This window comes from Equus przewalskii, chromosome 17, assembly GCF_037783145.1.
Source record: "Equus przewalskii isolate Varuska chromosome 17, EquPr2, whole genome shotgun sequence".
In the NCBI taxonomy this organism is placed as follows: domain Eukaryota; kingdom Metazoa; phylum Chordata; class Mammalia; order Perissodactyla; family Equidae; genus Equus; species Equus przewalskii.
In genome coordinates this window covers 10690449-10715609 of record NC_091847.1, presented here as the reverse complement: position 1 = coordinate 10715609, position 25161 = coordinate 10690449, and the positions used below count along the sequence as shown (strand labels likewise).

Genomic DNA, 25161 nt, shown 5'->3' with positions numbered 1-25161 from the left:
AAAAGAGGAGGATTGGCAGTAGTTAGCTCAGGGCTAATCTTCTCCTTCTTCAAAAAAAAATTATTGGACATAGAAGACCTTTGAAGATTAGCATACTAAGTCTCACATGGAGAACATTTCTGGAGGAAGAACTCAAATGAGTGGAGAAACAGATGTAGCAGAAGCTACTAGATATGTGTAATGTACACATGTGAGACGTGTAAAGAATGATCAAATTCCAAAGTAAAAATTGTCTTAAAAGAATTAGGCATGACCAAAGAAAAGAAATACAGGAAGTATATCCATAAAATGTGATGAGGATTGGGTGGAGGGGAGATCAGGGACATGAGGGCCTGGTAAAGTTGTTGTCTTGATAAAGGGATATGTGGATAACAATTTTATTTATCAAAAAGAAAGGATGTCAGAAGAAGCGCAGAAAAAGCAAACGACAAGTTGAAACCAAGTTGTCAGTTAAAAGGCAGAACCTGATGATTCAGTAAGAAAAAAATCTATATACGTATATATACTTTTTTTTTTTTTTTACAAGAAGTACCCTAAATCATGGTTTAAAATTATATAGGGAGGAGGGGCATGGATAGCGTATATATGAAAATTGTTAAAAATTGGAGATCCCAACAGTGCTTTTGCTTATGTGGGTTATATCTCTTGATAGTTACCATATTAGAAATTAAAACTGAAAAATTTAAAAAATATTTATCTATTGGCTAATTTAAAAGCAGTGATAATATACCCCTTGTGTGTTAACATAAGCAAGATTTTTATGGAAAATAACTATTTTACTAAACAACAAAGAATTTAGTGAGAATGGTAGCATTGTTTTCTGCACTTTCGTAAACCTCTTTAATGTCTGGTTTAATACAGCATACTTAAAACTAACTCTTTCCTGCTTCTGCGTTCACTGTGTTGCAGTGTGTTGTTTTGGTTGAGGTACGTGAGGAGAATCCTAGGACCTTGTGGAGTTTTTAGAAGGATATGGGGAGCCCTCAGGAGTCCTGAGACCACACTTTGAGAACTGCTTTTTCCATAAAGTTTCTTCGCTATTACCCCGTCCAGTTTGGTATCTTCTGCGTTGATGACAGTGCTTTTTCTCATTGTCTCATATTCCCTCCCACCTGCCATTTTTGTTTTTGCTATTTCCTACCTTACATTCTTTTCTGGCGTAAAACTGATTTTCTGTAAGTCTTCACTGATGGTTCTAATCTCTGTGACTATCTCTTGTCTAAAATCTGTTGACAAGTGTAGTTAATTCCACTTGATTTTTACTTAAGTTTTCGTTTTCCAATTACATTATAAAGCTCCTTTAAAGTAGGGACTCTAAAAATTGACAAGACAAAATAAGAGTTTTGCTTACACAGAGCATTAGGTACAAAGTAGTATTTGTTGGTTGATAGGAAGTAACACTCTCCAGGAAAGCGTGTATAGATCACAAATTCTCTTTTTGCCTTAAATGGTTTATTGGGAAGCTGTAATATCTTACCTATTGCCTGCTACATGGTTATACTTTGGGTATTGCCAGTAATGCTTTTTTAAGAGGTCTTATATAACTAAGACCATCTTCAATTCAGGCTTGTTGATCTTGTGAGCCACTTATTGATTAATATGTTTTCTTACTATTTCAGAAAAAAGCCAAAGGACAAGAGCTGTTTGATCAGATTATGTACCACTTGGACCTAATTGAAAGTGACTATTTTGGATTGAGATTTATGGATTCCGCACAAGTAGCAGTGAGTAGCTGTTTTTTGGAGGTTCCAATATGGGGGCAGAAATGGAAAATTTCAGATGATATGCTAAAGGCTACATATTCTTACTGCAGTCTGTTTTTCCTGTAGTTTTCTTCTTATGGTCTGAAACTTTGACCCCTTACTTCAGAATAACCTGAAGTGCTTGTTAAAAAAAAAAGTGAGTTCTGGCCCTAAACTATATTACTAGAGCATGAACTTTGCGGATGAGACTTGGAAATCTGTGTTTTTAATAACCACTTGGTTGGTTGTTCAGCAGACTAGAGTTTGAGAACCACTCTGTAATGGAAAGAGTGCTAGATTGGGAGTTTTGTGGCTCTTGGTTAAGTGATAGAAGTTTCTAATTTAAATCAAGGCTGAGAGGACTAGGATATCTGTAAGATCCCTTCCAGGTCTGGGATTCTGTATCTATAAAGAGATGTTCTGTGATGTGTGTATGTGGAGTGAGATAACAGCATATGTAATAGGGTAGGAAGTTGGAGGCTTTCCAAAGAACTGAGTACTACACTAGGATTTGACAGGAGGGTATTTGACAGAAAGTAGATAAGATTGGAAGGTGGATTAGTGACCATATCATTCAACTGAATACTGAAAGTATTAAATAATAAATGGGCAATATTTATTCTCTAATAATTGGGATTAGGAATTTTTCAAGCAGTGAGGTTATATTTTGCTTCAGAAAGTTTTTTATAGAAATATGTGTAGGATTATTTAGAGTGGGCAGAGATGAAAGTCGGAAAGAGTCATTGCAAACACTTTGGGGATTAAAGTCATATGAAGGCCTGGAATAGGACATTCACAGTAGCAGGGAGAGGGAGGGGACAGAGCTAAAGATATCAAGACATGAAGCCCTGTTTTCTGGAAGTCTGTGATGGAGTGTGTGTGTGTGTGTGTTTAGACACAATGGGCGTATCTAGACCTGTAGGAACAATATCTACAATAAGAATTCTCAGGTTCATTTTAGAGTGGGGCTTTGTTTGTTTGTTTTGGTGTGATTAATTAGTGAACTGGAATACCTCTATAAGATACTTTAAAAACCCACATCTTTTGGAGATGAATACCTTAGCTGGCATTCTTTATAGAGCATGTTGGTTGAATTTACAACTGTTAATGATGTTAGCTGTAACTCTTTCCCCTGGATTTCCATCCCCCACCCCCCCAGTTAAGAAAAACTTAAGTGTGAGCATTCAGCAACAGGATATTCGTTAGGTAAAATTTGGCACGTGTTCTGATGGAATACTCTGTACCTCATTAAAAATGCTGTTTTTTTTTTTAAGTATATTAGTTGACATGAAATGATGTAAACTCTGAAAAGTTACAAAATGGTATAATTGAATTTTTCTGTTTTTAAAAAATTTGGATATATGCGCATACATATACCTGAAAAAATTTCCCAAGCTGTTTCCCACGATTTCAGAGTTCTGATCTCTGGGTAGAGTTTATATAGGAGGTCTTTTTAAATTTTTCTTTTTAGTATTATCTCTCTTCTATTAGATTAAACCTACTAAAAGCAGAGAATGAGTCTTACTTAGCTCTGTTGCCCAGCATGTAGTAGACACACAAAACATTTATTGAATTCAATTCTGGTTTGCTCCTTAATTTGATGAAGGCTTGGTTGATTGTTGAGTTTAATATCATTCAACTGTATCTCTAGAATAATGGAGTTAAAGTCTTACAATCAGTGAAGAGTGATTTTAGGGATAGATAATCCATAGCTTCCTGTTTTTTGAGGAGTTGTAGGGGAAAGAGGTAGAAGTATACCAATGTTAAATTTCAGGTAGTTTCTTTCCGTTTCTTAAGATATTTAAGCAGCTGGCCCCGTGGCATAGTGGTTTAGTTCACATGCTTCCCTTCGGTGGCCCGGGATTCATGGGTTCAAATCCCAGGCACGGATCTATATACCATTCATCAAGATATGCTGTGGTGGCATCCCACATACAGAATACAAGAGGATTGGCACAGGTGTTAGCTCAGGGACAATCTTCCTCAAGCAAAAAGAGGAAGAAAAGATAGTTAAGAGATTGTGGGAGACTGGCCCAGTGGCTTAGTAGTTAAGTTCATGTGCTCTGCTTCGTCGACCTGGGTTTTACCAGTTCGGTTCCTGGTTGTGCCCCTACACACCACTCATCAAGCTCTGCTGTGACAGCATGCTATGTAGAAGAACTAGAAGGACTTAGAAGTAGGACATACAGCTATGTACTGGGGCTTTGGGGCGAAAAAAAAGGGAGGATGTTAGCTCAGGGCCAATCTAAAAAAAAAAAGTTTGTGGAAAGAAATAGACATATAGCCATTGCTAAGTTGTATTAATTGTTCTTTGCTAATATCAACAATTTCTGAATTACTAGATTCTATAGTGATATTTTTCCCCATCATTTGATACACATAGTGCCTTCCTTTTGGTCATAAGTTTTTGATAAAGCCAGCATTAGAACTTTTAATCCCTACTCTTTTTAGTTCTAGTTTATCCCTGCCAATGCCCAGAAATCTAGGCATTAAGGTTAGATTTGTATAGGTTTACTTGTACTTAGTTTCTATTTTTGCTGTCACTAATTTACTCTATATGAGTTGAGCTGGAAGAAGAATAATTGGTAAATGAAGGCTATTAAAAATGAACTCTAGATAGCACTTTAAATATCCTCAAAGTGCTGACTCACTTATTTGCATAACAATTTTATTATGTCAGTAAACATAGAGAAGATTTTCAGTTATTTGTGGCCAGATTTAACACCAGAGTGAAACAAAATTGATAGTTTACAAATAGTTCACTTTATTGGTGAAGGTAGTGAACTTGATAGATCAAGTGGATTTTTTGGCCAGGATCATCTATTTAAACTAAGTTAACCCAGTGATTTCCATATCTCTTTGTCATATTTACCATGTTGTTGTAATTGTAGATTCCAAAGGGGATGAGGCAGGGTAGAAAATGCTGTATGCTTGATATGTTTTCTTTTCCCATTTTCGATAGAGATAGATATAGAGAAATACAGCATGATGATAAATCATAGCTGACATGTGACAGACTGTTGAAGATCAGAAAGGATTGGTAGAGGAATGGTGGTGAACTAGGGAGCCTATCATTTTCCCTCCAAAAACGAGAGAGAAGAGCAAGAACTACCTAGCTCCAGCCATTTGTTGCCGAATAACATTGCTGGGTTCATCTTCAGGTCTTTAAAGAAAAGCTGGAAATCTAGAGTTTTAGGTTAAATATTCCATTTTTTAAAAAAAACGTGCTTAAATTTCTTTTAAAAAGTGTGGCTGATGAAATCAAAAAAGAGCTAAATGAGAGACATACTGTGTGCGTGGATTAGAAGACTCAACAAAGTAAAGATGAGTTCTCCCCTAACTAATATACAGATTTCATGCAATTTGTGTCAGAATTCCAGCAAAATCTTTTGTAAATATAGACATGATTATTTTAAAATTTATATGGAAAGGCAAAGGAACTAGAATAGCTAAAAACAGTTTTGAAATAGGGGAGTAAAGTGGGAGGAGTCACTTTACCCAGCTTCAAGAGTTATAAAATAAATCTGTACTCAAGACTGGGTGGTATTGGCAGAGCAATAGACATGTAGATCAATGGAACAAAATAGGAACCTGGAAATAGCCCTACACAAGTGTGGCCAACTGATTTTTGACAGAGATGCCAGGGTAATTCAGTGGAAGAAGGGTAGTCTCAGTAATGGTGCTGGAGCAATTGGATATCAGGTAAAACCAGTGAGCCTTGACCTAAACCTTGTATTTGTACAAAAATAGATAACGAACATAAACATAAAATGTAAGACTATAAACTTAGAGAAAAATACACAGGGGAAAGTCTTTGTGACCTAGGGCTTGGAGAAGAGTTATTAGACATGACACCAAAAACATGATCCATTTTTTGGGCTGGCCCAGTGGTGCAGTGGTTAAGTGCCCGGGGTTCGCTGGTTCGCATCCTGGATGTGGACATGGCACCGCTTGGGAAGCCATGCTGTGGTAGGCATCCCACGTATAAAGTAGAGGAAGATGGGCACAGATGTTAGCTCAGGGCCAGTCGTCCTCAGCAAAAAGAGGAGGCTTGGCAGTAGTTAGCTCAGGGCTAATCTTCCTCAAAAATAAAACAAAAACATCCATTTTTTGAAAATTGATAAAATGGACCTTATCAAAATTACAGCCTTTTACTCTGAGAAAGACCCTGTTCAGAGGTTAAAAAGCCAAGCTACAGACTGGGAGAAAATATTTGCAAACCACATATCTGACAAGGAATTTATATCTGGCCTATGTAAAGAATTCCTAAATTCAACAGTTAGGAAACAAGCAGTCCAGTTAGAAAATGGATAAAAGACATGAAGAGATATTTAAGACCTTGATGAGATGTCATTATTAGACATCTATTAAAAACAGCTAAAATGAAAAATAGTGACAACTCCAAATGCTGGTGAGGATGTGGAGAAACTGGATCTCTCATACATTGGTGTATGGTAGTATGGTATGTATTGGGGTATGGTGTATAAGTAGAAAATAGTCTGGCAGTTTCTTTGTTTTTGGTGAGGAAGATTGGCCCTGAGCTAACATATGTGGCCAGTCGTCCTCTTTTTGCTTGAGGAAGATTGTCGCTGAGCTAACATCTGTGCCAGTCTTTGTCTATTTTATGTGGGATGCTGTCACAGCATGGCTTGATGAATGGTGCTAGGTCCGTGCCCAGGATCTGAAGCTGTGAACCCTGGGTCCCTAAAGCAGAGTGTGCAAACTTAACCACTACGCCACTGGGCTGGCCCCATCTGGCAGTTTCTTAAAAAAATTAAACATACACTTACCATGTGACTCAGCAATTGTATGCATAGCCATTTATCCCAGAGAAATGAAGACTTCTTTCCTCAGAAAAACCTGTGCGTGATTGTTGATAGCAACTTTATTTGTGATAGCAAAAACCTTGAAAAATCCAGAATATCCTACAGTAAGTTAATGATCAAACAAACTGTCATACATTCATTCTACAAAAAAGAAAAATTTGTCAATACACACAACTTGGATGGATTTCAAGGGCATTATGCTGAGTGAAAAATGCCAGTCTCAAAAGGTCACATACTGTATGATTCCATTCATATAACATTCTTGAAAAGACAAAACTCTAGAGATAGAGATCAAATTTATGGTTGCCGAGGTTTAATGATATTGGAGATAGGGTGTGGGTGTGACTGTAAAGGAGTAATATGGTAGAACTCTTTGTGATAATGGAATATTTCTTTTATCTTGATTGTGGCATTAGTTACAGGAATGTAAATGTGTGATAAAATGGCATAGAACTACATTTACACATTGTATCATTGTCACTTTCCTGATTTTAATACTATGCTATAGTTATGTAACATGTAAGCATTGGGGGAAGGTGGGGGACGGTACACCGGACCTCTCCCTATTATCATTGCAACTTCCTGTGAATATTTCATAATAATAAATTTTTTTAAAAGAATAAGAAAAATATAGTGTGGGCCAAACAAAATATGTCTCAGGACCAAGATTTAATCCTCTGACCTATATGTTTGATCTCTGCTTGGTGAAGTTTTTCAGACTTTGTATTTAGAGCTTAGAATTTTAAATGGTCCAATCAAGTTTTTAAAGAATGAGTTACCTAGACTGTAGACACTTATGTCTTGTTTCAGAAAAGAGAAACATAGGTAGTATTTCTCCTAGTATTTGGAAAAGAAAGAAAAAGAATTTTTTCTTTCTTTCTTTTTTTGAGGAAGATTGGCCCTGAGCTAACTGCTCCCAATCCTCCTCTTTTTGCTGAGGAAGACTGGCCCTGAGCTAACATCTGTGCCCATCTTCCTCTACTTTATACGTGGGGCGCCTACCACAGCATGGCGTGCCAAGCGGTGCCATGTCCGCACCCGGGATCCTAACTGGCGAACCCCAGGCTGCCAAGAAGCGGAATGTGCGAACTTAACCGCTGCGCCACTGGGCCGGCCCCAAGAAAAAGAATTCTTAACATGTCAGTGATAATTATTTTTTTGCTTTTTTCTTAAATTGATTTGATAGCTTATATTCTCTTTATATATATTTTAAACTTCCCTTATTCTCTGTGTAAAAATCCTAAATATAATATCAACAGACTGTATTCAGCCTATTAAAAGTATAAATAATGTATTATGGTGAGGTAGAGTTTATTCTTAGAGCTGCAAGGATGATTCAATATCAGTTGATATAATTCATCATATGTGGTATATCGTGAGATTGTTTCCTGCCTTCACTGTAACAGGATTATACTTTCTTGCTCTCTTGGCGCCATATTTGGCCATGTGACTTGCTTTTGGCAATGGAATGTGTGTTGATGGGATGTGTGCCAATTCTGAACAGGTTAACTAACCATTTGTGCTGTTACTGCTTTATCACATACTTAAGTGAAACTACTTTCAAAAAAAGATCAAAACTGAAATCTTTACCACAGAAGAAAATAAGATGAATAACTTGATTAGTTGAAGTTTATCGCCTTTAGTTTAAAGACAGCATTCAGTGGAAATGGAAACAAGGATGTTAGATCTAAAGCTGAGGGCTAGAAAACACTTCATTGTCTAGTGGAACATTGGGTAAAAGTTTGACAAATGCATACCTGGAGGCTGCAGCAGTGGATCCCCTGGATAGCGCATCTAAGATCCTTGAGCCAAGGGAAGAGGCAGTTCTTGTTCCACTTTTAGAATTCAGCAATTCAGCTACTGTAGGCATAATGTGAGGTGTCAGTTTGGCTTGCTGACCCTCACTCATCTGAGATTGTGCAGCGAATACTCTAGTTTAGAATTCTCATCGTGTGGTTTTTGGTGGCCTGTTAAGCCCTTTCTTCCTAGCCCCAGGACACCTTGAATAAACCTAATGGACTCTGGCCTATACACAATTGACCTTCTTTCTGTGTAGATCTAGCCAAGCTTTGGAAGGTGTGCCCATCTCCAGCGGTGGTGGTGGGTGCTGAGCAGATGGGTGGCTCAACAGGTGGCACCCATGAAGAAGAGACTTGGTGGTTGCTCAGTGGCTCTGCTCTCTTTCTATACCGATTTTTCGTTATGAAAAAAAAAAAAAACCCAAACCCTAGATTAATACAGAAACAATAGAAGCGATCCTACTAAAGACAGGAAGGTGACAAAGAGGCCCATTATTACCACTGCTATTTAGTTTCATAATAGATGTACCAGCAAAAGCAGTTTTAAAGTTATGACGGTTGGAAAGGAGGAGGTAGAATTAACACTGTTGGCAGATGATTGAACTGTGCTCTGGGATTCAACTGAGAACTTGACACAAACAGTAAGATTCAGTACAGTAGTGGGGAGTGAAAAATATATGGAAATAAATAATGTCTATGTAAAATAGATATGTATATTCTAATATACATGCAAACATATATTTGCTAAACAAGGAGGACCTGCAAAAAACTGTATTTCCAAAATAGATTATCTGCTCTGTCTCTGGAGATTGAATGTATAACCCACCTGACTCAACTACGTTTCCGTTATGAGTTTGACTTTTAAGAATCCTAAGAGGGCATACTAATAATACACAGAAAGGCATGGTGGAAAATATATTTTAATGGTTCGTCTTAGTCTTCACTTGAAATGTCTTATAACACAGACTGTTAACACCAAAAAAGTAGTCACCCAGGAAGAGTTTATAATGAAATTTAGACTAAATTGAAGAGTTTTCAGTTAGATTATAGCAATGCAATGTATTGATTCTTCATTTTCGTAGCATAGATTTTTTTTTAACATTTGTCAATTGTTTAAAATATTAAAATTTGCTTTAAAGCAATCCTTTACTTTGGATCATAAGCCTCTATGCTTATTTTTTGCAGAGGCAGTTGTTTTGAGAGGTGGTTAACATTTCTCTGCTTTAAGCTCTTTGCTCTTTGAGCAAAAGTTGTGGTGCATTTCTGTAGTAGAGCCGTGTAGATGGTTAGAAGTCAGGAATCATTCATTTGAAGAGCTATTTACACAGTATTTGGCTATAAGGCCGGGGATGAGGGTGTGTATATGTTAATGTTTTGGCAACTCCCTAGATAATTCCTTGGTTTAGTGATGTCAGTTGTATTTGTGATTACATATTATTTATATTTTAAGACACATGAGTTCTTTTTTTTTTCTTTTTTTTATTTTTTAGGAAGATTAGCCCTGAGCTAACTACTGCCCATCCTCCTCTTTTTGCTGAGGAAGACTGGCCCTGAGCTAACATCCATGCCCATCTTCCTCTACTTTATACGTGGGGGACCTACCACAGCATGGCTTATTGCCAAGTGGTGCCATGTCCGCACCTGGGATCCAAACTGGCGAACCCCGGGCCGCCGAGAAGCAAAATGTGGGAACTTAACTGCTGTGCCACCGGGCTGGCCCCGACACGAGTTCTTAATTGTTCCTTCATGCCCAGCTCAATAAGATAGAAAGAAATGTGGCTTTCCACATCCTTTGGTTTCTAAATTTATCAACCAAACTTAGAAGTAGGAAATTAGAAGGGAGTTTGTTTCCTCCTTCAGGTACGAATGGGGAAAGAGAACCATATTAGTTTCACGCTAAGCATCCAAGAATCTGTATCTGCATTCTCTCACCTTTATCTTCTAGTGTAATTTAAACTCAGCTCCTAAAAACCCTGATTCAAGGAAAATACTATCAGTGCCTGTCTCTGAGCTCTGAATTTTCCAGTCGCTGGGCTTGGAATGTGGAGGAGATGAAAGAAAACAGACTTGAGAATATGCAAACATGAACTCTTCCCCAGAAGAACGTCACCCAGAACTCCCCCAGCTCCTAAATTTCATTTTAAAATATACTCAATGCTTTGAGTTTTGGGTCGTCTTAAGAGAGCGCAGATATTAGTAGCTATTATTAACATGCAGGTAGAAAAGAGACTAAAAAGCCTACTTGGAAGAAACCTCTGGTCCTTTATCTCACTGGGATGATTTTATGTTCAATGTGCTTCTTAGAATAGTAGGGTACAAATTAGCGATTAAAAGTATGTGTATGAGACTAGCCCTAGATGTTCTTAAACACGAAATAATTTAAGTTAAGACTGTCTACGGAAGACTGTAGATGGTTCTTGAAATAGTAAGTGGTCTATCTTATATTAATGTTTCCTTCTTTATATGCCTCAAAGTTTATTCTATCAAAATTTATATTTAGCCTGTTGATTTTCAGTCCATTGTTAATGTCTTTTACTCTTCACCAACACACACACACACATTTTTTTTTCCTTCTCTGTTTGAAGAAACTTTGGGAGGAATCAGAAACCAGTAGCATCTTGGGGTTAGGGGTTGCATGTGGTGATAGAAATTGGGTACATGGGGGTGGCCTATTGCAGGGCTTGGAGGGACTGTTCACCATAATCTTTTAATATTACCAAAAAATTATACCATGTGAATATATTACTAATATAAAATATTAAAATAAAGGGGTCCATGATTATTGTTTTAAGTAATATGTGCTCATTGTGGAGCAAGTTGAAAATATAGGAAAGCACGAGGAAGAAAAATTATCGCCAATAATCTCACCCACCTAGAGATAACATCTCTGTTACTGTTTTGTTATAGATTGTCTCTGTCCAAAAGAAAATGCATTTTTTTTTTCCTGAGGAAGATTTGCCCTGAGCTAACATCTGCCAATCTTCCTCTTTTTATGTGTGGGTCACCACCACAGCATGACCACTGACAGACGAGTGGTGTAGGTCCACACCTGGGAACTGAACCTGGGCCATGAAGTAGAGTGTGCTGAACTTAACCGCTAGGGCACCAGGGCTAGCTCAGATAATGCATGTTTATATATTCAAATTTTTACATTTGGACAGAACAATTCTATTTTGTAACCTGCCTTTTAAAATTTAACAATATATTGTAAACACTCTTCCAGATCCTTAAGTATTTGCTACCCTTTTTTTAAAGTTGCTGTGGTGTTCTATCATATTTAATTAATTAATATTTATTTAAAATATTTAATAAATAATTAAATACATTAAGTATTTTGCCCAGTTCACTATTGTTAGATACATAGATTGTTTTAATTTTCTTTGATGTAACTCCTTGTAAGTAAATCTGCATACATCCATAATGATTTCTAGTTGTGGAATTGCTGAGTCAAAGACACAGTTATTTTTAAGGCATGATCAGATTGCCTCCTGGAAGAGTTGTGCTCATTTGCACTCACTGTGGTGTATCAAGAATTTCCTTAACCTAGCTACATGAGGCTATCCAGGGGACCAGCCATACATTTGTTAATTTATTGGAGTATAGTAGATAAAACCTGAAGATAGGACAACTCCCAGTGGGGAGTGAAAACTGATTTTATCTTATACCCAGTATATGATTGGCATCAGGCTGGAGTGGGTATTTAGCACAATTAAGTTTGGGATTTTTGGATATTTGGTTGCTGGGCTTGGCCTGATGAGTGGACTTTTTGCTGTCCACGTTGAAATCTTCTCTGCTAATAGATTGAATTGTGTTCTGCTCACTGGCTGGCCTAGCATTCTCTTAATGGAGGGATGTGTAAAATGGAACAGTTGCTAGACTGAAATATGCTTAAAAGTTGATGTCCAACTGAATTTATTGAAAGATGAGAGATGACTAAGTAGCCTACACACTTGGAATCCAGAGAAATACTGCATAGTATTTAATTGCCTTTTGAAATGTTTACTGAGCATCCTATTTCAACAAGCACAAGTACTATGCTGGCACATTGTGCTATGCTGGCACACTGCTAGTTCTGTGAATTTCTCTTTTGGATCTTGGGAGAGAGTGGAGAGAAGAGGCTCAGCAAATAATTGGCAAGAAAAGCAAACAGTTACAAGTCTGTTAACAATGCAGCCTTGTTTACCCACTCTTTGCCTATCTGGATTTCTGAAACTGGATTCCTTAGCTCTGTTAACTGGCACGAGGGCACTCCTTTCGGTTAGGGTGCTTGGAATTGTAAGCATGCTGGAGAGAGCATAGTCAGTATATCTTAGCTGGGTGAGTGCATCCTGTCACTGTTAGGACTTGGTCCTGTAGGGGGATTAATAATGAGAAGTGAGCTGGGAATTGTTTATCAGTGGAAGCTCTGGAATTGCTTCTTAGGTCTGTTTGTGTTATGGGCATTTCAGATTGGAGAGGTTACAGAAATGAAAAGCCTGTTTACTCTTGAAGCGTGAAGTCTGCTAGTCACAATTTTAACATTTTTTGTTTGTAAAGCAAAGGAGCAAAGACTGCTCCGTGTAATAGATAGGGCCTTGGTTATGAGAGAGATCTAATGTTATTGTGCAGGCTCTTTCAAAGAGTACTACTTCGGAGTAGTATCAATTTTGTAAAATTTAAGTGACATTATTTCACTTGTATTTTGGTTATGATCTGTTAATAAATCTTACGTTTTTATTACAAGAATAAACCAGGCACTGGAATATGAGGTTACTTTTCTTCTAATTTTAACAGTTTTGAAAGAGTCATTTTATGGGGAACAGTGAGGAAAACTAAGGGCAAAGTCTAGAATATCATCTTTGTTACTGAGGGAACAGAGGAAATGTTTTAAAAAGTCGTGTATCTGGTTTTAGGTCTTTTTTGCTCATAAGCAAAGTGTCATAAGCTTGCTGTGGATATTGGGCAGGTAACCTCCCCCCTCTTGTTTTCACTCTCACTTTTGTTTTTCTCTTGTGAAATATTTCTTTGTGGTTATCAACAAAAGCAGGATGAGAATTAGCTTTTAGTAATTAAAATGTGAAGTTCTGGGGCCGGCCCAGTTGTGCAGCGGTTAAGTTCACTCATTCCACTTTGGCAGCCTCGGGTTTGCTGGTTCAGATCCTGGGTGAGAACCTACACACTGCTTATCAAGCCATGCTGTGGCAGGCATCCCACATATAAAAAAGAGGCGGATTGGCGGCGGATGTTAGCTCAGGGCTAATCTTCCTCCAAAAAAAAAAGTTAAGTTCTATCACCTGCTTAACATCTGAATTTTTTTGTTTTCAGCATTGGTTGGATGGTACAAAAAGCATCAAAAAGCAAGTAAAAAGTAAGTGGTGAAAAAAATGTAAATTAAATTATTATGTGTAATTAGATATTAGAAACTCTGATTCTTAATAGTAAAAACATAAATCATTTTTCAGATGAATTTATTAGCATCTCTACTTTACGAAAATAATTTCAGTCTGATATATAAACCCACCCCCTAAGTTATGTAGGATTAATGGAAATCTAGATTCAGATGCCTTGCAGTTTGTTTCCAGGAGAAAGCCTTGCAGCTTGTGAGTGAGATTGAGTTCTTGTGAGATGCTTAACTTTTATTTATTAATTACCTATATTAGAATCTTCCTATTAGGCATCTGCTAGTTTAGAAAATATTTTGAGACTTTAAGGTTGTAACTGTTTAAAATTAAGAGTAATGAAATGAAGCAGTTCACATAAAATGTCAGTATTATTCCTGGCAGTGGTCAGGGGAAAATACCCATGTCCAATCCATAATCTAGTCTGTCATCTGTAGAATCAGAGATTTCAGGGTACGTCAGCTCTTGCCTTTACAAAATAATGGGACCACTGAGAGTATAGGGTTTAGTGAAGTAGATGAAGTGAATTGAACAGTATGTGGGAGGGTTTGCCACGTCATATGCATTCCTGATGCTTTCAAGAAACACAGCCGGGCGGGTTTTTAGGGTTGTTACATAGCATGGTTGAGACTTTTATGTGGTGCATTTGGCCCTGAACTGTTGGAATTAATCTAGCACTGTCTGTTCTTGGGAGGACAGAAGATTGCAATAGTACTATATGATGGGACATTTAAAATGTCCACTGATTGATCTTTTCATCTTAGGTTTAATTAAGCCTATGAGGTAACCTGAAATATTGCCACAGTAACCTGTTATTTTCTATCTCCACTTCAGTAGATTTTGACAGATTTACTGGCTGAAAATCCCTTACTATTTAGTTACATAAAAAATTAAAGTTTGGTTTTTTTTAATGGCAGTTGGCTCACCCTATTGTCTGCATCTTCGAGTTAAATTTTATTCCTCAGAACCAAATAATCTTCGTGAAGAACTAACCCGGTAAGTCCACCACCTAGAGTTGTACATGGGTGAAGTTTTGATCAGGCTAGCTTAGGATGTTGGAAGATTGTCTTTTTAGTTCTTTCCAGTTTATAGACAGCTGGTGAAATGGATTCCTTGCCCCGGTAACAAGACCTTAGACAATAATTTCGTTTTGGGGCAGTGTTTTTTTTTTTGTTTTGTTTTTTAAGATTTTATTTTTCCTTTTTCTCCCCTAAGCTCCCTGGTACATAGTTATGTATTTTTAGTTGCTGGTCCTTCTAGTTGTGGCATGTGGGACGCCGCCTCAGCATGGCTTGATGAGCGGTGCCATGTCCGTGCCCAAGATCCTAACCAGCGAAACCCTGGCCCGCCGAAGCGGAGCACATGAAGTTAACCACTCGGTCACGGGGCCAGCCCCAGGGGGCACTGTTTTTTATGTGTAGGATTCTTTTCTTTTATCAGTTTTCAAAATGAAGAGTTGATTCCCTAGCATCCTCCAGAGCTAACTAGTGACTTCTTTTTTTTAAGTGTCATTATCAACTCATGGATATTAAACAGAACTGAAGTGTTTCAATACTTTTCCATATTATGTTTATTCATGTTCAAAATGATCTATCTTTGGCTGCTGGGAATTTATTCAAGTTGGCTCCTGACTTTCTTTACCTATTCGGGTGCCATTGATTAATGAAACATGTTAGATCCTGATTTGGTTTGAATAGTTTTGGGTAAACTTTAAGTAGATCATACACACTTATTTTTATTTTGTCCTGCCTCCTTGGTATTTATTCATTGACTCTATATTGTAAATCCATGACTCTTGCACACATACTATTTATTAAGTAAAAAATTGAGTTGCTAAGTCCCTTTAGAAGGGTTTTGACTTGAACACTCTGCCAATGAGATTATAGCTGTTATCCTTCGTTATGTACGTGCCTGTGTCCCTTCACATATGAGGTGGCTGTGTTGTCAAATTAAGTTAGATCACAGAGCTCATTCTCCATGATTTGCTTTAAACCTTTGGTGCCCGTACTATACTCTGTGTTCTGCTGTTATCTTGTGGACATGCTACCATCCTTCTGATGCTTATTGCCTCTTTATGTTCTTTTCTTCTTTATAGACTATTGTGGGTAAAATTCTGTAATTAAGAATGTTTTGGGGCTGGCCTGGTGGAGTAGTTGTTAAGTTTTTGTGCTCCGCTTTGGTGGCCTGGGGTTCGTGGGTGCAGATCTCGGGCACGGACCTACACACTGCTCATCAACCCATGCTGTGGCAGCATCCCACATACAAAAAATGGAGAAAGATTGGCACAGATGTTAGCTCAGGGCCAATCTTTCTCACTAAAAAAAAAGAAAAAAAGTTTCTTCTTTATTCAGAAGGAATTATTTCTGATAGTAAATTTATTCTATTAAATTTGTGACTTTTATTTTTCTTAGGTATTTATTTGTTCTTCAGTTAAAGCAAGATATTCTCAGTGGAAAGTGAGTACTAGTTATTTAAGGTAAACCACGTTTTCTTGAGTAGTTGAAAATGATTTTGAAAAATAAGTTTATAGTTAATTATGAAAAAGAAATGGTCAACATAAAATATGTATTATTTCCATTTATCTTAAAATTAAGGTTGTGAAATTGACTTGTCTAACAAATTTGTGCTTTGTTCTCAGATTAGAGTGTCCTTTTGATACAGCAGTTCAGTTGGCAGCTTATAATCTGCAAGGTAAGCAATTCTTATGTTGACTGTCAAGAGTAAAGTGTACTTTTTTATTGTGTGCTTTTAGTTAAAGAATTTAAAAAGATTCAAAGTAATATACAAGAAAAGAATCACTACTGTTTTTGTGTAAATTTGTATCAGTATCTGACTCTGACTTTTACTTTCACTTGTTTTAGAACATTGCCTTCTTTTTCTTCCCTGTCACTTTATTTGCCCCCTTTCCACTTCTAGTTTTGTTTATTTTCAAGCAAAAATTGCAGTCTACTTCATAATAAATGTTATATTTGGGCCCTCAGCAAATTTTTTTTTCTTAAAAAGAACACAGTGATATATGAGTAAATTGTTGAAATAGCCACATGGTTTGCTTTCTTTAGTGGTAGTCTTATAAATGAATCCGTGAGAGAAATACTTAGAGTGTTTTTAAAAATTCCTGGTGATTATGTTACGAATAAAAAGAGTGTTTTCCAATAAATAGGATTAATGAAAAACTTATTCTTTTATACCTCCTTGTTACACTGATCAGATACTCTTAAACTCAGATATTTTCTTCTGAAAAATTGACATTTTAGTAAGAATATAATTTCTTTCCTTCTTCACAAAATAGAAAGAAAGATTCTCTTGGAGTTTCTCTATATACTAGAATAAAAATAAAAATATTGAATGATTAATCAAGATATTAATTTATACCTTTTCTGGTGATTCCATATTTATCCCCAATTCCTCTAAGATCCGTAGTATGTATTTGCCATTGTCTAGATATTAATAAGACTAAATTTTTACATTTTATGGTAAACCTAATATTTTTGCTGCTTTTGTGCTTCTGCTATTTAAGAAAGCATACTTTCCTGTTGATAGAGGGATTGGTGATTGGAGGAAATTTCTGTCCTCCAAAAATTTGCCACTAGTGTAAATTATCTACCTGCCTCCATCTACTGTTCTAGCCTGTCTACAAATTAAAACTTGTTTTCTCATGTGCAGAAAATATGTATTCCAAGCTAGATACAAGCTTGGAAATGTTGTGCCTCTAGCGTTGTAATAATCAGAAGTATATAATTGCATGCATATTTTCTTGAAAGTAGACTTTTACATTTTATTCCTGTATGAGGTGGTTAATTCTAAAACTCAGATATACTGAAAAGCTGTCATTTTCAGTATCTGTCTTACACCATTTATTGCCTCATATATTCTGTCTCTCTGTTAGTTTGATGACAGCTAAAGTATATGCTTCTTGGAAATATGATTTTTATGCATTTTTGTGTATATAACAAAACACTATTCAAAGAAGTGCTTACTTAATAATTGTTGGTTTGATTCATGCTTGTGGCTCTTTTCTGTTATCTCTTAACCTTACGTGTCATATTATTTTCCTAAATAAAAGCTCTTCCCTACTTTCTCTTTCACCCACGGCACCATTATTTTTATGATTCCTCCAAACTTCATGTTTTATCTAATGAATCACTTTGTCCCATGTCTAATAGTTTACCAGATCCTCCTAATTCTTAAGGTCTTTAAGAATAAAGTTGCTGAAGTATTACTGTCATCTTTATAAAATGAGCTCCTTGTTTCTCATTTATGATTTTATATTTTATCAGAATAATTTTTATTACCTTTTTCTCACACTCTCGTTCAATTTTTCTTTACTTATTTTTGTTGTTGTTGATGAGGAAGATTGTCACTGAGCTAACATCTATGGCAGTCTTCCTGTATTTTGTATGTGAGATGCCACCACAGTGTGGCTTGATGAGCAATGTGTAGGTCTGCACTGGGATCCAAACTTGCAAACCCCGGGCTGCTGAAGCGGAGTGCACAGACTTAACCACTATGCCGCTGGCCCAGCCCCTTCTTTACTGTTTTAGTATATATCCTGAGCAACGTTACATAGCAGATTTGCTGTGGTGCTTCTTCAAGATATTGTGGTTCAGACAAGAGAGCAATTTCTTCACAATAAAGTGGGCATGATAATAAATATTTTCCAAGCTTGTTGTGAAGTTAAATGACAGTATATCTGTAATATGTCCATTGTGTAGAGTAGGTGCTCAATAAATAATGTTGTTACCATTTTTATTATTATCGCAAGATAGTTCTCATGTACTTTTTCTCTGTGCAGCTGGATTTTTTTAATCAAAATGGAAATATTTTAATTTTTTATTAGTAAAATATTCTTTTAAAGGAAAAATTTCTTAAGTATAGAAAATTAGAATTGTTGTTTTCTCTTCTTCCCTAAACGCACAGTTCAGAGGTAGCCACAGATGAGTACGTGTTTGCGCATTGTCCAGTTCTTTTCCTCCTGCTTTCCTTCCTCAAGTATTCTTTATTAATTTTTTTTTCAGTTATCTTTTTAGGATTGATAATTTAAAATTCCAGGAGGGACAGAGATGATATCTTACAGTGGTATATGATGTCATGTTCTGTGCATTTTTAGATTCTTGATAATTGCCAGCTAATTGTTTTTTAAAGATTGCTAAATAAATTCTTCATTATAAGATCAAAAGATATTTCTCTGTGGAAGTCTGGAAAGAGGTTTTCAGAAGCTAAGCATTATAAGCTATGAATAAATTAAGAGAAAGACATTTAATTGAAAGCGCACCACTAATCACAAATGTGTGATTTGTGTACAAACAAATGAGTCATAAGACTAAGCTAGATTTATTTTTGGGAAAGGTCTGGGTGTTCTGAATTCCTGGTAGTTTAAAAAAGAATCTTTTGTAATCTTCTTAGCAATTTTTATTAGTAAAATGAGTTTTGAAGAAAGATTCAGCAGGGAATAAGCTCATTAACAAAATATAATGTTGTGGAACTTCTGTTTGTAGCTGAGCTTGGTGACTGTGATCTTGCTGAGCACGGCCCTGACCTTGTGTCTGAGTTCAGGTTCGTGCCCGTTCAGACTGAAGAGATGGAGCTGGCTGTGTTTGAGAAATGGAAGGAATGCAGGTACTTGATATCTGATCACACTTCCTTTAACATAATGACAGTAATGACTTCATATTTGGTTTTTTCTATTTCTATACTTGGTATAGAATTCATTTGACATTTATTATTTTAAAAATTACTGTTTTTTAAATTTCAGAAGTCAGACACCAGCACAAGCTGAAACCAATTATCTGAATAAAGCCAAATGGCTAGAAATGTATGGGGTTGATATGCATGTGGTCAAGGTGAGCACTGTGTTGTGATGCTTTTTAAAAAATTTATTCCTTCAAGATTCAAGGTGACTGGAATCTTTCAGTCTGAGGGAGGATATGGAGTCTGCATAGTTTAGCATGGGATATTTTGGATGTGTTATAGACATTGAGATTAAGTACTGAATGATGAGAATCTCATATCGTTTCATTATAAGAAAGAAGAGGAACAATCAGAATCTCCAGAAAGCTAGGTCTGTTCTTTTAAGCTGTTCTTCTCTTTTTTGTTGTTTTTCAAACCACTTGTTCTTTCATTTCATGTTTATATCATCTTATATCACTTAACCTGAGTAGGCTCTGTAAAAATAAAAATAATTTAGGAAACTAAGTTGAAAACTTATAGCTCGAGAGGACTTTGATAATCTGTAAGTATAGCTTGTGTAGTGATTTAAGTTATTTCTAGTTTAAATAGCTAAGTTTTCCCAGAAAGGCAGGCTTTTTCAGAATTTGTGATTTAAGTGGTTAGTAGAATATGGAAAGAGCCTGGAAAGAGCATTCTTTGTAGTGGAACTGTACATACCTATTTTCACTGGAGACACATCTTCAGACTCTAGTGTTGCACTGAACTAAATGTATGTGTAAATCTTCCTGAGAATGTTATTTTGGGGTACTCTAATTGTTGAAAATACCTTGCATATGAGTCTCTATATAATTAATATCATTCAATCTGAAAATATAATTAAACAGTTGTGTGAAAATGTGAAACCTGTTTTATGCAAATAAAGCTAACACATTTTGCTGTCCTTTAAATTAGGCTAGAGATGGGAATGACTATAGCTTGGGACTAACCCCAACAGGAGTCCTTGTTTTTGAAGGAGAGACCAAAATTGGCTTATTTTTTTGGTAAGCAGAGTTAATGTCAAAGATACTTGTTGTTTTGTTTTTTTAATGAGTAAAAACATTTGTATCAAGTTATTACGTGACATTGAGTTTGGAAATCAAATAGTTCTGAAAAGCTTGTAAATGAAAAGCAACTGTTTCCTTTCAGACTCCTATCTTTAGTCCCCCCCACCAAGAGACAATTTTTCAAAACTTTTCTATCCATATTTTCCGTTAGTCTCAAGGAATATCAGAATAGGTCTTAATAGAAATATTTCTATAGTTATTAAATGTTCACATGGGCACTCTGTCCTGTCATGTAGTTGTGTCACTATTTTTAGTATTTCTTGTTCCACAATCTCAGTTGCTCTCTACTCTATATTGTGTAAGAGGAAGATATTAACACTTTTACCCCCTGTTTTAACCCCCCCCTTTTAAAGCTGTGCTTCTCTTTCTGTGTCTCAACTTCTATCATCCATACTTTTAAATTAAATTTGCATTTTACTTTTACATCAAGGATGGATTTTTCTTGGACTTCATAACTATAATTAAGTTCTTCATGTTTTATCTGGTTGGTTCTAAAATCTGAAAATCCGGAAAGAGTGTTTACAGTATGATGTCTGTGTCGGAACAGGCGCAGAACTTAGTGTACTGGTGTCATATACGTGAGCCGAAGACGGCCGCTGTGTCTCGGCCCCTATGTTGTTTACGTCCTCACAGCACATTAGGACTTTGAACTCAAAGCCCGCCAGTGCCAAACTCAAATGCTTACACATCCACTTACTTTAAATATAGCCCGTGAGTATATTTTAAGCCATTTAGAGCCTGCCTGTTTTGCATATCCCACTACAAATTGCACCCCATGTCTGTTAGCCATAGATGACGCAAGTCCTGTAGCAATAAAAGACCCCAAACCACTAATGCCCTTCAGAGCTCTCTAACCCAGACTCCCCCCTTGCTGCTGAATGCCATCCACCAGACATAGAAGCCTCCTCTCTCCTGGGCGTTCCTGTGCCCTCTTCTTTGTGGTGGCCCTATGCTGCCACCTCTGGAAGGTCTCCTGTGAAGGACTTCCCCTCTCATGCAACCCTGCCTAAACACCTCTGAATAAAGCTCATTGTGCAATACTGCTGTCTCATGGTCCTGTCTTTCTCTTGATCAGCCCTGAAATCCTTGAACTCACAAACAGGCTTGCATTTCCTCTCTGTATAGCTTTTTGTTTTTTCTCAAGTTCTTTACTCACCCTCAGTCTCATGCACCCCACACATCCCTTTACATCCCTTTTTAGTTACCTGCTTTTGTCTTCTCCGTAAGCTCTTTCGAATTCTTGGGGGTTGCATTCAATGATTCTTCTTTTCCACTTGGAACTGTTTGCTCTCCAGGCTGCTCTACAGCTTTTGTCTTGGGACTTCCTTTTCCTGTTTTCTCAGCTAAGATCCTTTGTTGTCTTCCTATATTTTCCTCTTTCTTTGCTTTTGTTTTTACTGATGTATATCCTCAAGTAACTGCCTATGAAGAGGATGTAAGAGGTAAATTATTTGAATCCTTGGGTGCCTTAACACAGTTTATTCTTCTGCTTTGCTTTCTTGATAATTAGGCTGAGAATGGGATTTTAGGTTGAAAATGATTTCTCCTCAAAAAGTTGATTTTATTTGATTTATTTTTGCATTGAGGTGTCCCTGCTAGGGACTCTTGGAGAGGCTTGAGTGGAACACCTTTATAATTCTCCCTCGATGGGTGAGGGAGCTGGAGTGTTTATTTACCCAGTCCTTGAGTGTTGATTCTCTGACTGTTCCAGCTTGCCCTGTGGGCAGTTGGAACAGGCTTCATGGCCGGAGAATGCTGAGGCGGGGAGATAAAGAAAGCATTTGTATACCACCTCATACAATTGTTGTGAGACTCAGTTGAATTAATACATGTAAAACATTTAGAAGAGTACCTGACACTTAGTGCGCATTATGTAAGTATTTGTTACACTTAAATAAGTGCTAGATCTTTGCTCCTCCTCCACCTAGTACACTTAGTTACTTATTGGTTTAGTACAGCTCTTGGAAACAAGGTATGTTTTACAATTATGTTTAAAAATTAGTGAGAGTTGCATTGTTTTGACATTCACAGTTTATAGAAGTACAGAGTTATAATGTGGTGTAGATTGTTTAGAATTTTAGTAGAGGTAGGAGATAGACTTGGAAAATGGGCCATAAAGTGAGATTTTTAAAGAAAAAAATTTTTTAGCTAAAGATGTATTTCTTCAAACCAAGATTGCTATAGAGAATAGAGTTGAAGGCCCTGATCGCTCATTTGTGTGTCTTTATGCCTTTTAGAAGGCTTGGTAGTCTTTCCTGTATCCACTTCCTGTGCTGCTGCTTTAATGCTGGGCCTGGAGAATCTCTTACACCATAGTTGGGGGCCTGTGAAATATATATACGAATTGCTTCATTTTCTTTTTTCCTTAACATTTTTAATGCCTGATATATTTGCAGCATCAATTTTGCTAGAAGTATTGCATTTGAAATATGTTTTTTTCTGTCATCTTAACTATTTTTTAGATTGGAGGCTTTTTTGATGGGCAGTGCAGTTTATGTTTACCCTCTTAATCAATTTGCAATGCAGAAGTTCGGTGATTAATATGCTTAATGTAACAATAAAATTTTTTTTTTTAATTTAGAGGACATTTATTTGTTATTCTTATATTGTTATAGGCCCAAGATAACCAGATTGGATTTTAAGAAGAATAAATTAACCCTGGTGGTTGTAGAAGATGATGATCAGGTAGGAATTGTATTGCATTATTTATTTAACAATGACTATGTTATGTGATAACTTAAGTCTCTAAAAGAGGAAATGTTCCTTGTTGTTTTACAGAGCCATAGAACTTAGTACAATTAATAATTTAATTAAAAAATTTCCTGCTTCAAGTCACACCATCCTAAAAATACAGTTTTCTGCCCTTAAGATTAAAGATAATGTAGACTATTCTTGTTTCTTCATTGATAAATAAATCTCGTGTATAAAAAGTTACGTTTAAATAACTTTATCTGTTTAGTACCTGATCAAAAAGATTAATCAAAAAGATCGACCTAGTAATATTTTTTAATAAAGCCTACTAAAATAAGGATTACGGTTTTTTTGCAGTTAAATCTAGTTCCTAATTGATAAACACAGCAACGTGGATGCATCTCAAATGTGTACACTAAGTGAAAGAAGTCGGACTCAAAAGATACGACTGTCTGAGTGCATTTCTGTGGCAGTCTGGGAAAGGCAGACCTGTAGATGTGGAAAACAGATCACCAATTGTTTGAGCTTAGGGGGGTGAGGAGGCTTGATTAAAAAGGAGCAGCACAGGGAATTGTGGGAGTGAGAACTATTCTGTGTCGTGATTTTGGTGGTGGTTGCTAGACTATGCATTTGTCAAAACTCACAGAATTATGAGAAAATAAAAATAATTTTACTGCATACAAAGAAATAAATTTGAAAAAAACATGTACATACTATAGACCAATGTAGGTAAAAGCAAATTGGGCAGAATGTTACAAAGATTGGTGGTATGCACAGTGGAGTGTGAGAATGACCAAGCAGAACTGAAAAAAGAAGATTCTCAAAATTAGATGAAACAGTGATAAATTTTAAGTTTTACTGCTGATATACATGCAAATGATTGCCTTATCACACACTTTGGAAGAAAATCAAGACAATAATAGAGCATTTTGAAAAGAAATCTTTTGATGGCACAAGGGATGATCATTATATCATCAACAAATGAGTTGAAAATGATTCAGAAGAGGCAGATTTCAGATGTAAAAATAACTTATTTTACAAATATTTTCCTTTTTATGTGAGCACATATGTGATTAAATGATACTTGTATCTAAATCTAAAGATCATCCTTCAAGAAGAATAAACTATAATTCTATGTGATAAGAAAACATGGTCATAATTGGTGACACTCGTCCTTATTGGGCCATAAAATAATTGTGCATCTTAACAATGACTTTTTTTCTTCTTCTTTTTGTGAGGAAGATAGGCCCTGAACTAACATCTGTTGCCAGTCCCCCCCGACCCCCGTTTTTTTCCCCTCCCAGAGTCCCAGTAGATAGTTGTATATTGTAGTTGTAGGTCATTCTAGTTCCTCTATGTAGGATGCTCCCACAGCATGGCTTGATGGGAGGTTTATAGGTCTGCACCCAGGATCTGAACCGGCAAACCCTGGGCCGCTAAAGCGGAGTGTGCAAAGTTGACCATTACACCACTGGGCCATCCCGAATGACATTTTAGATTTGATCTAATACAATAGTAGCTTCTTGGATGTATTTTTGAAGGTGTTTTATACATATATACAAGCAAATGTATGTATCAGTTCTTTATACAAAAGTTATTATGCTTATATACTATTCTCTACTTACCTTTTTTTTAACTTTACATTATAACTTGGAATCTTTTCCATATCTGTGCATAAAGTACTTCTTCATTCTTATTAAGGAAAACAAAATAAAACTACTTAATATTCTAGTGTATGGATGTACCATAATTTATTTAATCAATTCTCAGTTAATTGACATTTATTCACTGTAAATACATTAATTTGTAGATTGGCAAGTATCTATAGGATAATTTCCTGGAGGTAGATTTGGTGTTTCAAATGGTTATGTGCATTTGTCCTGGATATAGAGAGATCCTATTGAGTTCCACTATTTATTGGTGTACAAACCTGTTTCCTCAGAGGGAGTAAACAC

General features: G+C 36.4%; 1 protein-coding gene across 14 annotated transcripts in view; it reads left to right on the top strand.

Moving 5' to 3' along the window:
- EPB41L5 (erythrocyte membrane protein band 4.1 like 5) overlaps positions 1 to 25161 on the top strand; it is a 118352-nt gene that overhangs the window by 13691 nt on the left and 79500 nt on the right. For all 14 annotated transcript variants that reach the window (XR_011528658.1, XR_011528659.1, XR_011528657.1 and 11 more), the window contains exons 3-11: positions 1620 to 1724; positions 13672 to 13714; positions 14663 to 14741; positions 16157 to 16201; positions 16384 to 16436; positions 19241 to 19361; positions 19498 to 19585; positions 20364 to 20452; positions 23131 to 23200. Coding sequence is in view for 11 of the 14 variants with exons in the window: in XM_070581101.1 (XP_070437202.1) it covers positions 1620 to 1724; positions 13672 to 13714; positions 14663 to 14741; positions 16157 to 16201; positions 16384 to 16436; positions 19241 to 19361; positions 19498 to 19585; positions 20364 to 20452; positions 23131 to 23200 (693 nt within the window). In the remaining 3 variants the exon portion in view is untranslated. The remainder of the gene's footprint in view (positions 1 to 1619; positions 1725 to 13671; positions 13715 to 14662; positions 14742 to 16156; positions 16202 to 16383; positions 16437 to 19240; positions 19362 to 19497; positions 19586 to 20363; positions 20453 to 23130; positions 23201 to 25161) is intronic.